General features: G+C 36.7%; 1 protein-coding gene across 1 annotated transcript in view; it reads right to left on the reverse strand.

Moving 5' to 3' along the window:
- The window catches only part of LOC111140996 (interferon induced with helicase C domain 1), a 55,315-nt gene that overhangs the window by 41,856 nt on the left and 840 nt on the right, over window positions 1–12,619 (reverse strand). The window contains exons 2-3 of the mRNA XM_022493302.1: window positions 5,149–5,317; window positions 682–828 (exon numbers count right to left, since the gene is read on the reverse strand). Of these exons, the coding sequence (XP_022349010.1) occupies window positions 682–828; window positions 5,149–5,317 (316 nt within the window). The remainder of the gene's footprint in view (window positions 1–681; window positions 829–5,148; window positions 5,318–12,619) is intronic.

Consider the following 12,619-nt stretch of genomic DNA (forward strand, 5'->3'; position numbering starts at 1 on the left):
GAAAATAGAATGTGGCCCTTTGGTGGGAAGAGAGGAAGAGAGGATTTTTCTATCGTGAGCAAATTAGAGAGGGGAATGTAATTAAATTAGTTTGATCGTTCCGGAATATTTCATATCAAAAAAGGTGGTCATGGTGGAAAAGAGTTCTCTCACCAATTAGTTACTGTAAATCAAGCCAACCCCCGTTTAGCACCTGTCATCTTCCTTTCTACAGCCTTGTGTTTGGTCTCTACAACCCAGCTGAACCTCTCTGAGACATCCCAATCTATAAAATAAAGAAAAAAGATAATGAATGGCCTTTTTAATTCTCGGAGGTTGGGATGAATCAAACTAATTCATATATTTGAAAGTACTTTGAAAACTATGAAATATAGGGTATGATTATAATACTTATCACATCACAAAGACCATGGATAGCTTCTCCTACAGTAAAATTAGAACCAAATGTGTTCCTATTCATAACATATTAATATTGCACCCATTTTGAAACATTTTTAGCCACAAAGAATTCTTTTCATTTAAACGTTTCTAGAAATAAGATTTTAATAAGAACGCTCACAAAACCCCAAGGCCCAAATTTTCTCCCTGTGTTTCACAGAACCAACATCATCAATGCACCAAATGATTCTTCAGGAAGCGGTAATTAGCAAAATATGGAAACGATGTGCAGGTTCCAAATACCTGAGACAACAGAAGAATCCATCAAAGACAATTCCAGTGAATCATTCTCCTCGTCCCAGCCGGCTCCCTCAGGACTTGGCTGACCTGTGGCTAAAAGAACTGCCTCTTGAACGTCAGGGCCACTTTCTTGTGATAAATTCTCAGTCTCTGTGAATGAAGCATCAGAAGGTAAACAGGAGTCAGTGCAAGCTCGTGTAGAGTCTGCTTCATGGCAATTGCTATTCTGAAAATAAAACAGGAGTTCCTCATAGACATTTACCTGAGTATATCGAAATACTCTGAAATTCGCAACAGAATGTAAATCGTTCAATGCAATATAAAAAGCTATTGTCATTTTGAAAACCAAGTGGAGGTTCCCAGTAGAAATTTGCCTGGATATACTTTTGTACTTTGACATTTTGAAATGCTAGGAACGTATTTTTTGTTATGATACGGTATTTCTATTTTTAATAGGGACACAGTGAGTAATTCTTTTGTAATGATTAAATTTTATCTAAAAAGACATCATGAGAAGTACCACGGTAATCACTAAAACAGTCTGATGATTTCCTATCTGACCATTACTGGTAGGAAGTAAGACACTAATTTAGTGACACAGTTATATTTAAGGCAGAATTATGAAAATGCAAATTTGGCAGTGGTTTTTCTTTAGCTTGTGCTCTTGCCATTTTGTTCCCTTGCTGCGCATTCTACATGAGATGTACATATGCTTTAATGTCAGCCTAAATTCATGTATTTTGAATATCTGGAGATTTTTTAGGGATTCAATAAAATATTCTGTATCCTTTCCTTCCCTTTCCCTCCATTTCTCCCATCAGCCTTCCTTCCTTCAACTAACATGTATCGAATGTTTTCTTAAGGGGCTATGTGAGTTACAAAGAAAAACAAGAGTTTCTGGCCTCCTGAAGCTATAATCTATCAGAGAAGACTGATTCCATAAATAAAGTTTCTTAAAGTATCATTGTGGATGAACCCATCTTAAAGGATAAAGGGAAAGTATGTCCTGTGTATGGAGAATTTCCTGAAGAAAACTATTGTGACTTTGGACTCTGTTGTTCGGCAAGACGACCTGACAGTGTTTGCAGGTACACATTAGGTATGTTTGGGGTTTGTAATCCAAATCGTCCATTTATTTTGTACTTATCATTTAAGTGCTATGGAAATGTTGAATCATTTAATCCTCCAAATAGCCCTAGGTAATAGGTAATATTATTTTCCCCACTTCACAGAGGAGTGAACTGAGGCACAGAGAAGGCAAATACCTGCTCCAAGCCACACATGCAGGGAAGTAAAAGAGCCAGGATTCAATAAGCATCAGGATCTGGAGCCCAAGCTTCTGTCTCTGTTAGTTCAGGCCACAACAAAATAGCGGAGATGGAGTAACTCAAGCAAGAGAATTTTGTTTCCCCATAGTGGTGGAGTGGAAGTTCCAGATCAAGGTGTCGGCAGGATTGGTGTCTGGTAAGAGCTCTCTCCTAGGGTGCAGAAGGCCACCTTCTCACTGTGTCCTCATATGGTGAAGAGAGAGACAGAGATCTCTTCCTCTTCTTATAAGCCACAGTCTTATCAGATTAGGGCTTACCCTTCTGACCTCATTTCGCCTTAATTACCTCGCTGGAGGCCCTATCCCTCAGACATAGTCACATTAAGGATTAGGGCTTCAACATATGAATTTAGGGGAAACACAATTTAGTCCATTGTAACTCCTAAGCACGAGAATAATCAGTGAACTTTATTCTGGTCATGAAGACTTACCAGACCAGAAGAAATGTTTAGATTCCCATAAAAAGAGGCACAGTTCAGGAACAAAATTTAAATCCCAATCCCTCTGATTGGATTTTCTGAGGAAATGAAAAAAATAAGTCCTACTTTTTGGAATGAGTAGGTCAGGAGCAACCTGCCTGCAGGTAGGGGTGGATTGGAGCTTTCCTTCCAATCCTCCGAGGAAGCTCAGAGATCCCTTTCCACTCTGCTCCCTGCCGTCACAGAAGCCATATCTGGGTCAATACCCACCTTCACTCCCTTTGGTAGAAGGAGGGAGAAGTCCCAACCATGAGAGGCATCTGCTAAGGGACCAGAGAGGGGGGTGGATAATTGGTTTCCCCTTTGTTTCTTTCCACAAGGCCTTTCCCCCTTTTATAAAGTGCTTGTCCTTGGCCAGATAGGGTATGTGTGTGGGCTGGGAAAATGTGGATAAACTAGTTCCTAAGCCATTCAGAAGCAGACACATAAAGACCTAATAATAACACAAATTTATGGCATACATAAAGAAAGTGAAGAGGAAAGCATGAGAGAACTAGATATATGTGATGAGATGCGTCATAATGTAGGTATTACCTGGGATTTACTATGTTTCCTCTACCTACATTGCTCTTGTTCAAAGTATTGTAATTCTTAAAATTACATTAAACTTCTAGAGTCGCCTTCATGGCTCAGTCGGCTAAGTGTCCGACTCTCCAGTTTGGCGCAGGTCTTGATCTCAGGGTGCTGATTTGGAGCCCTGCAATGGACTCCATGCTGGGCATAGAGCTACTAAAATAAACAAACAAACAAAACTTCTAAAAAGCATCTTGTGAAGAGGACCTGAAAAATATTTTAGAAAGAGGGGCGCCTGGGGGCATCTGGATGGCTCAGTAGGTTGAGCCTCTGCCTTCAGCTCAGGTCATGATCTCAGGGTCCTGGGATTGAGCCCCACATTGGGCTCTCTGCTCAGCAGGGAGCCTGCTTCCTCCTCTCTCTCTGCCTGCCTCTCTGCCTACTTGTGATGTCTGTCTGTCAAATAAATAAATAAAATCTTAAAAAAAAAAAAAGAAAGAAAGAAAGAAAGAAAGAAAGAGGGGTGCCTGGGTGGCTCAGTGGGTTGAGCTCCTCTCGGTTTCCACTCAGGTTCTGGGATCTTTGTTCACCCTGGAGTCCTCTTGTCCCTCCCCTGACTTGCTCTTTCTTTCTCTCTCAAATAAGTGAATAAAAATCTTCAAAATATGTATATTATAGAAATAAATTTGGACAGACATGTTGTCTATGTCAGGAGACTCTAGAAGACACTTTGGAGCAGATCTTCTAGACTCCATCCTAAACAAGTATGCCACTTTACATAACTGTAAAATGGGTAGGTACCGTCGAATTTGAGGGACATATATGACAAGGTCTTGTGACCTGAAAGGCCACCTTTCTAATGTCCCTTGTTACACTGAGACCAAAATTTCCCAGGGAACAACAAAAAAAATCTAGACTGCAACCATTTTTTCTTTGAAATGTAAGCTCTTAAATGTCTGTCATGGGTGGATATGGTTCCATGAGGTCCTGAAAGGGAACAAACTCATTAAGAGTGTGTGTGTCTGTCTGTTTCTGTGTATATGCATATATAAATATAGATATAGATATAGATATATACACAGATGTGTGTGTGTGTGTGTGTGTGTGTGTGTGTGTGTATTTCTAACTACTGGGCAAAATTAACCTATTTCATAGATAATAAAGAATAAAAAATAATAAAAATAATAATAAATAATAAAATAATTATTAAATTATTTTAATAATTTAGTAAATTTTTACTTTGTACAAGCAACTCAGAAATGTGTTTACTGGTTGTCTTATTCCATTAGAAAGGCCCTATGTGGCCATAGGGACTTTGTGTGTCTCCTTTAAGCCCGTATCTGCAGTATTTGCAACAGTATGTGTGGCACTCATCACATGTTGCCCATTGAATGAATGATGGATGACTGGATAAAGAGGAGAAGAGAAGTAGGATTAAATTGATCGTAAAGTATTTAAATCATTTTATTACCAATTAACTTTCAATTTGTCTTACATAAGAGATTTTTGAAAACATAAGATACATACCTTGAAAAGAAAAATAAAATGGCAGTTTGTATTAGATTTAGAAATATATGTGAAAGGGCTCTAGAATGTTACTTTTATTATTATAATTGAAGGACCAAAAAAAAAAAAAAAACCTCACAGGAAGTAATATTGAGATATGTTGGTAATCACAGACCTTTTATCAAATGTTTAATAAATTCCTTAAAAATTGATATAAACAACCAGAAGATTAGCAGCACAGTTATGATAACCACTAAAATATTTTCTTCCAACTTATTGGTTATTTAATCAGTATATAAATTATTTTAATAAAAACTTTAGGTAATCATCTTGTTTTCAATATAAGAGAAGTAGTGGAAAGAATGTTAGATTAGGGGTCAGTTGCCAATATACAAGTATATAAAGCTGGCAATAGCCTAGTTTGCTGAGTTTTATATATGACCTTTGGTAAGTTAATCTTTCCCCATGCAGCAGTTTCCTCGTTTTTAAAGGGGAGAAAAAAAATAGATGATTTCTCAAATCGCTTCCAATTTTGAAACTTTGATTCTAAATATCTTAGTGTTTGGCATTGTGTCTACAGGCTTCATTAAACTCTCAATCACTAAGGAAAAGGTACAAACTCTTTTATAGTAGAATTAGATATACCTGCATTGCTTTCAAAATCAGGGGTGCCCGTTAGCTCTTGGACAAGGGCATGGTTTTCCGTTTCACTCAGAGCAGCCAGAAATGCAGAAAACCAATTTTCTTTCTGCACGATCCTTTTCAGTAGCTCTCTTACACCTGATTCATTTCCATTGTTTTCGGCAGCAGAAATCTGGTTTAAGAGAAAAGCAGAATTAAAAAGATCATACATCTTCTGAACAATTTTAAACAGGAACTAGCCTTTAAAAAAAAATGAGCAATTAAGTGTAAGTATTGGTAAAGGCTTATATCTAAACACTAAAGAACAGAACAATGTCATAACAATTCTGGATTGTAGCAGAGAGCAAATCTCTGGGCCAAGCCCCCTTTTAAATAGGCACCATTTAAATAAATAAATAAATAAATAAAATAAATAAATAAATAGGCACCATTTTTTAAAGCTACCAAGACATTCAAAACTGACACTTAGGAAGTCAATGTTCTGCCTTGGCCATTCTGAATAACAGGGGCAAGAGACTTTCATTTCTAGTTCTGTGATGTCTATTTGCCTCAGTTGCTTTCCATATATCTAGACTTGCTATTTCTTTTAACCCAGTGAGTCTACAAATAAGAAGCCGAATATTTCTTACCTGACTCCTCTTTCTTGACTATCAGTACTATGAAGTAATTACTATCACAAGATTTATATTCTTGTTTACTTAGTATTTGCAATATGTATTAATGACTATAATATTTTCTTAAATCTGTGGGGTTTTTTAAAAAGATTTTATTTATTTATTTGACAGAGATCACAAGTAGGCAGAGAGGCAGGCAGAGAGAGGGGTGGGGAAGGAGGCTCCACGCCGAGCAGAGAGCCCTATGCGGGGCTCAATCCCAGGACCCTGGGATCATGACCTGAGCGGAAGGCAGAGGCTTTAACCCATTGAGCCACCCAGGCACCCTGTTAAATTTGTGTTTATTTAAGATTATGAGGCAAATTTATTTCTACATATATTCCTAACTTAACGTATAGGGCAGAATTATTTCTATACTATTCATTACAACTTTTAGTCTTCCTTTGATTTCTCTTTTAGATTAAACTAGCAAATCATTTTAAATGTGGATCATTTGTGTAATCATTATCACAGTGCATTTCCCAGTACTTAATTCAGCACTAAACATTTGGAGAAAAAACTAATACAAGCCACATTTAGACCAGAAAGAAATTAGACAGGGTATCATCAACCTGCTGTGTCTTGAAGAAAGCCTTCATCCTTCTGGGCCTCAGCTTCTGCATGTGCAGAATGGGGCAAATGAAAAGAAATTTCGGGGCTCCCCCCCACCTGCACATTAGGCACACCTGGGGAGCTTTAAAAACACTGATGTCTGGGATCTACCCCCAAAGATTCTGACTTATTTTGTCTGTGTTAGGAAGCCAGAATTTTTAAGGATCTCACGATTCTAATCAGCAGCTTAGATGAAAAATGCAAACTTACTTGCTCTCAAAGGTCCTTCTGAATATTTGTCCACCTCCTACATGTATAATCTGGGTTGACTAGCTAGATCAATTGTTTCCTATTAAATTTGTGTATTTTCTAGTCCTATAAATATATCCTATAACTTTTTAGTTTCAGATATTTGCTTGCATTTTTGGAACAGTGCCTGACACAAATTTAGTGTTAGTTATTATTATGGATGACTGAAGAAAGCATCAACCTTTATAAACACTTCACCAATGGACAATACTTAGTACAGAAGATGCAGCATGATTTCTACCCAGTGGGTACATTTGTCTTACTAGATAATACTTAATGATGTTATTATAAAGGCTTTGCACCTATTAACCCAGAAACCCTGAAGAAGGAACCAATATTAACCCACTTTTCAGACCAGAAATCCAACACACAGAGAATTCCAGTTACCTCCCTGAAGCCACAAAGCTAGTAAAGAGCAGAGGTAGAATTTCATCCCAGGCAACTGACTTCAGGGGCCAAATACTGCCCTCCTGAGCTATAATTATAGCTACTAATTGTCTCCAATTTTAAGCATTTTCTGACAAGAAGTGGGTAAGATGACTACTGGACTTAATAAAATTTAGGTGATTTCAGTCCATCTCCCTCACAGCTTTTCCTAAGCAGATTCTTGCTGATTTCTCACCTTTTGTCTAACTTCATTAGTCTCCTAATGGAAACTTTTTGTCTTCTTTGGTGTTTGTAACATCTTTATTATTATCTGCTAACTTAAACCATAGTTGCTAAAGATGTTTTAGTAAGACTGGTTTGAGCACCTTCTTTTAACTCAACCATTCCTATTTTTAATTACCGCACTCTTTAATCACCTTTAAATCCATCTGACAGCAGTAATCAGAAAGCATTTCTCTAAAAAGAGTGGGACACTGTAATGAATACTCTCATTAAAAACCTAATTATATTATTGGCACTAAATCTTCTTCCACTATTAATTAGTTAAGTTGATTTTAACTATAGAATTACATTTGTCAAGCTTGCTTTGTCCTTATTGAGTTCAGGCAGTTGAGGATCATTATGTCATTATTTCCTATGAATATTTTTATTATTTGAACAGTGGAACTACATGTAACACCTATACAATTTTAGCAGCTTCATCAAGATTCTGAATTTTTAAAGAAGTCTTCTGAGTTTGGGTGCTAGAAAGTAGCATCAGCTCCCTTTGAAACAGCCATATATATATATATATATATATATATATATATATATATATGTAAATACATATATATATTTTTTACTTAATCTGTTCTTCTAAAACATACTAGAGACATTAGATCCCAACATTAAACTTGATTATGGAAATTCTTGAGAGGTGAGTACTCAGACTTAAGACTTCAACAGGACATGTAATGATTCTTATGCTCCCCCGCCACTGAGCATTTTCTCTAAATATGCAGTTTAAAATATCTATGATACATTTTTAACTAATTTATAGGATATAAAATAAATATGAATTGGTTGGTAATACAATTACATGCTTTCACATTCTAAATTATTTGATCTATGTTTTTTCTTTCCAACAGAAATCAATGATATTTCCACTAGGCACTGGCTTGCTGACAAAATTGTTTGATAAAAATGTTTTCTCTCCTTCATAAAAATCTTAGATAACAATTTAAATATAATGGTGATTTTTTTTTTTTTTAACACAGCAGAGCTCAGCTCTCATACCAGTAAATCAGGAAGCAAAACTTATGTTAAAAACAAAGAATTTTTAAAAGCTGGTTCCTCAGGTGCCTGGGTGGCTCAATCTTTAAGCGTCTGCCTTTGGCTCAGGTCATGATCCCAGGCTCCTGGGATCAAGCCCTGCATCAGGCTCCCTGCTTGGCAGGAAGCCTGCTTCTCCCTCTCCCACTCTCTCTGCTTGTATTCCCTCTCTTGCTGTCTCTCTCTCTGTCAAATAAATAAATAAAATCTTAATAAAATCTTTAATAAAATAAAATAGTTCCCCATAAAATAAAATAAAATAAAATAAAATAAAATAAAATAAAATGTTCCCCATAGGAAGAGGGGAAAAAATAAAACAAGGCAAAATCAGAGAGGGAGACAAACCATAAGAGAAGACTGTAAATCATAAGAAATAAACTGAGGGTTGCTGGAGGGGAGGGGGGTTGCAGGATGGGGTAATTGGATGATGGACATTAGGGAAGGCATGTGATGTAATGAGCACTGGGTGTCATATAAGACTGATGAATCACTGACCTCTACATTTGAAACCAATAATACATTATATGTTAGTTAATTGAATTTAAATTTAAAAAGAGATTTAAAAAAAACTAGTTCCCCATAAAAAGTTAATGTGCTGGAGGGAAGGGGGGCGGGAGGGATGGGGTGGTTTGGTGATGGACATTGGGGTGGGTATGTGCTATGGTGAGTGCTGTGAATTGTGTAAGACTGATGATTCACAGACCTGTACCCTTGAAACAAATAATACATTATATGTTAATAAAAAAAGAATTCTAGCTAATAAATGTAAAAGGAATAACATTAAAGAAAAGTTAATGTGTTTCTAAATGAATAAATATCATCACATTGACATAACTAACTTCTTACTAGTACTTTTTCTTCCTAATAAAATTCTTACACATACTAATTTACCTGACAATATAATGAGCTGGGAGAGACTGACTCATGTTTTAGCTTCATATAAGGACCACTGGACTTGGTTTCTAGCTGGACTGAACAAAGTATCTCTGGTTCTCCCTTGTAAATTGAAGGCATATGGGGTCTTCCTGGACTCTGGATGTTTAATGCTTTGAACTGGCTGGGACTGAAACATGAACCTGTCTTCATCTGCTCAGACTGATATTAAGACACTGGAAATGTCTATATGTTCACTTCTTTTCCAGAGTTCATGGATGTTTAAGTCAATGGATGTCAATGGATCTCAATGCCAAGAGGTCACGAAGCAGCCTAAAATAAAACAGGTCAGTACAGGGGCAGCCCTTTTCTATTAAGGATCATTATATTATAATGATCTGTAAAGTGATTCTGGTATTTATTGTTGACTCTCCAGTATTTATAATAGTACCTTGCATACACTAGACATTAACTATTTATTACAAGAATGAATACCGATCAACACTACAACATAAGCTCCATGACCGCACAGACAGTATCAGCATTATTATCTAGTCTTTTCACCACTAGCATGATATCTGCCACAAGATGTCACTCCATAAATTTAAACCGAATGAATGAACAGTCAATCCATTAAATAAGTTTCTTTGGGTACTTGCTGGATACAAAACTAAATCTAGGATAATTTCCAGAGGCTCTGGTGTATGAAGGGCAGGGGTTGCAGGGATGGACATGAGAACCATAAACTAAAATGACAGACCAAGTAGAAAATGTCTGCTAGAAAACAGAAAATAATTATAATAAAATATTTTTTAGAAGTCCTGACTTCTTAGTCAAATATTACTTTAGGATATCCAAAAGCAAATTTGGAGATCTTATGTCCATCATCCATCCATTTCCAAATGCCTGGCAAGGCAATCCATGACATCACGTGTTCTTATCCCTTATCCCAGACAACTTGTGGGAAATAAATTCAATCAATCAGTTAATACTTATTAAGTACCAGTTCTATACCTAGTCCTGGCTAGGTTTCTAAAGATGAAAGACATAGTTTTTCCTTGGAATCCCAGTTTAATGCAGGGGCTTTAAGCAGATCTTAGTTTCAATGTGGTTGATTCACCTAAATCTCTGAAACTTTAAATTCACAAGGAGTTGTAACCAAGTGAATGATGAGAAAAGTCATCATCGTCATCATGTCAAAACAACTCTTTATTATTATTATTCATTAAGGAGCTTTTTCATAAACATGATTTCTCATTTGTATTCGCTAAGGTACCATGAGTGAGAGGAGATATTATGTCCATTTTCATGGGTAAATTTAGGATCAAGGAACTTAAATAACTTGACCCAAAGTAACACACAGAGTAAGAAACAAACATAGGTCTCAAAACCAGGTTTCCCATTCCAAATTCTCGTGTTTTTCCCCAGTACACTTTGCTGTTTTGAGATAAATATTCATCAATGACCCCAGATCAATACAGATTCTTCTAAACCTAGTGCTTCTTTCTCACTGTCTCCGATAGCTTATTTTTCCATTGTCTTTGATAGCTTTGATGATGATACATGTAAAACGACATGTAGACATGATTCCAGAATGTCACTACTCCGCCTCAGAAAGCTTCAAATGCATAGCTCCTCCATCTTTCAGAGCCTCTTTTGAAATATGAATTTGAGGGAGAGTTTGGGTTGCTTTGACTTTAACTGCTACCCAGTACATAAATGTCCTTTTACTCTACATCTTCTTTGTGTCAAATCCCTTGCATTACTGCTAGCTGCCTCCAAGCTTGCCAGAATCAAGAACTTGGATAAAATCTAGCTGGCGGAAATTCAATCCAGGCAAGACAAAAGTGATGCTGATAGGCAGAAGTATTTAGAGTAAATAAGGAGAAGTGCTGTTTCGCTGGCAATCGGGACATCATACCCACCAAACATAAACAGCTTTGTGGTGTTACTGGACTCTGTTGCTTCTGGACTTCCTAACAGCTACTGTGGCTGGAAATGCCATCTTCCATCTCCAGCTGGCTTGAAGGCTGCATACTGTCTTCCAAATTAAGATTCTGCCACAGTGATGTACACATTTGTCATATCCAGCTGGACTACTATAATGCGTTCTAGCTGGTTCTCAATACACAAAACTACATAAACGTTACAGACAACAGTGTAAAGTAATTTACTTGTTGGGAAAAGCAGCCATCAAAATTAGATGCATGCTTGGGTCTTTGGACAGGCCCTATGGCTGTCAAGTCTACAAAGGACTATCAACTTTAGTTGCTAAAGACAAAGTTACATCACAGGCTAACATGAGGCCAATGTCCAGAACTCTGCAATGCAGACAAAAACAACTGATGAATCCAAAATAAAGAAAGAAAGAGAGAGAGAGAGAGAGAGAGAGAGGAAAGAAAAAGTCAGAATCATAGCATGTTAGATAAAGCCTTTGACTTTTACTCATGGGTTTGGTTATTTGCTTACGTGCTTTCCAAAATAAGATATTTATTTACTTACAACCCAGAATAAGTCATGTTCAACGTAGGTCAGCATTTCTATACTTCACAGTACATCCTTGTTCATTGAAAAACAATGAACAAAAAACATTACATTAAGTGTAAAGTGACCTGTAAAATTCACCTTGTCAAAATGCCTTTGCTAAGATGAAAAATTGCAACTGGCAACATTTTTTTTCCAATAAATTATCTACGACTTTTAATTCCCAGAGAATGTCATAACTTTGATCAAAGAAAAAAAAAGTGTGTGTGTGATGTAATTTCTCCATTTGGACCAAGATCAAATGGCATAATTTATAATAATATAGGCCAAAGATTGGCAGTTTTTTTCTGTAAAGTTCAGATAATGCTGTAAGCTTTGTGGGCTGTATGGTCTCTGTTCAACTGCTCCTAAAGTGCGAAAGCAGTTGTAGTATGCAAATGAATAAGCATGGCTCTGTTCCAATAAAACTTTCTTTATGAGCACTGGAAATTTAAAAATGTGAAAACTATTTTTATTGTTTGGGCCTGCAAAAACTTGTAATAGGCTAGACTTAGACCATGGGTCATGGTTTGCTGATACCTGTTCTATCGAACTATATAAAGTGAGAGGTAAAATTGTAGACCACCAGAACCAAAATCCCTAAGTCTGCTACTGCTTTCCGGGGACACCTTGGGCAAGTTACATAACCTACCTCAGTTTTCCCATCTGTAGAACAACATTAATAACCTTAAAAATCGTAATGAGTTATTGGGAGCATGAACTCTGATCATAAGTTTTGCAAATGATGCTAAGCGCCTATAGTAAGTGCTCAATAAATGTTATCTATTAGTATGAGTTACTATTTTGGAGTTAATACCTCTTTGGCTTCTTTTAGTGAAAGGATTAGGAAAAGAGCTTTCTTCGTA

This window comes from Enhydra lutris, unplaced genomic scaffold, assembly GCF_002288905.1.
Source record: "Enhydra lutris kenyoni isolate GAN:26980312 unplaced genomic scaffold, ASM228890v2 scaffoldscaffold1, whole genome shotgun sequence".
NCBI lineage: Eukaryota > Metazoa > Chordata > Mammalia > Carnivora > Mustelidae > Enhydra > Enhydra lutris.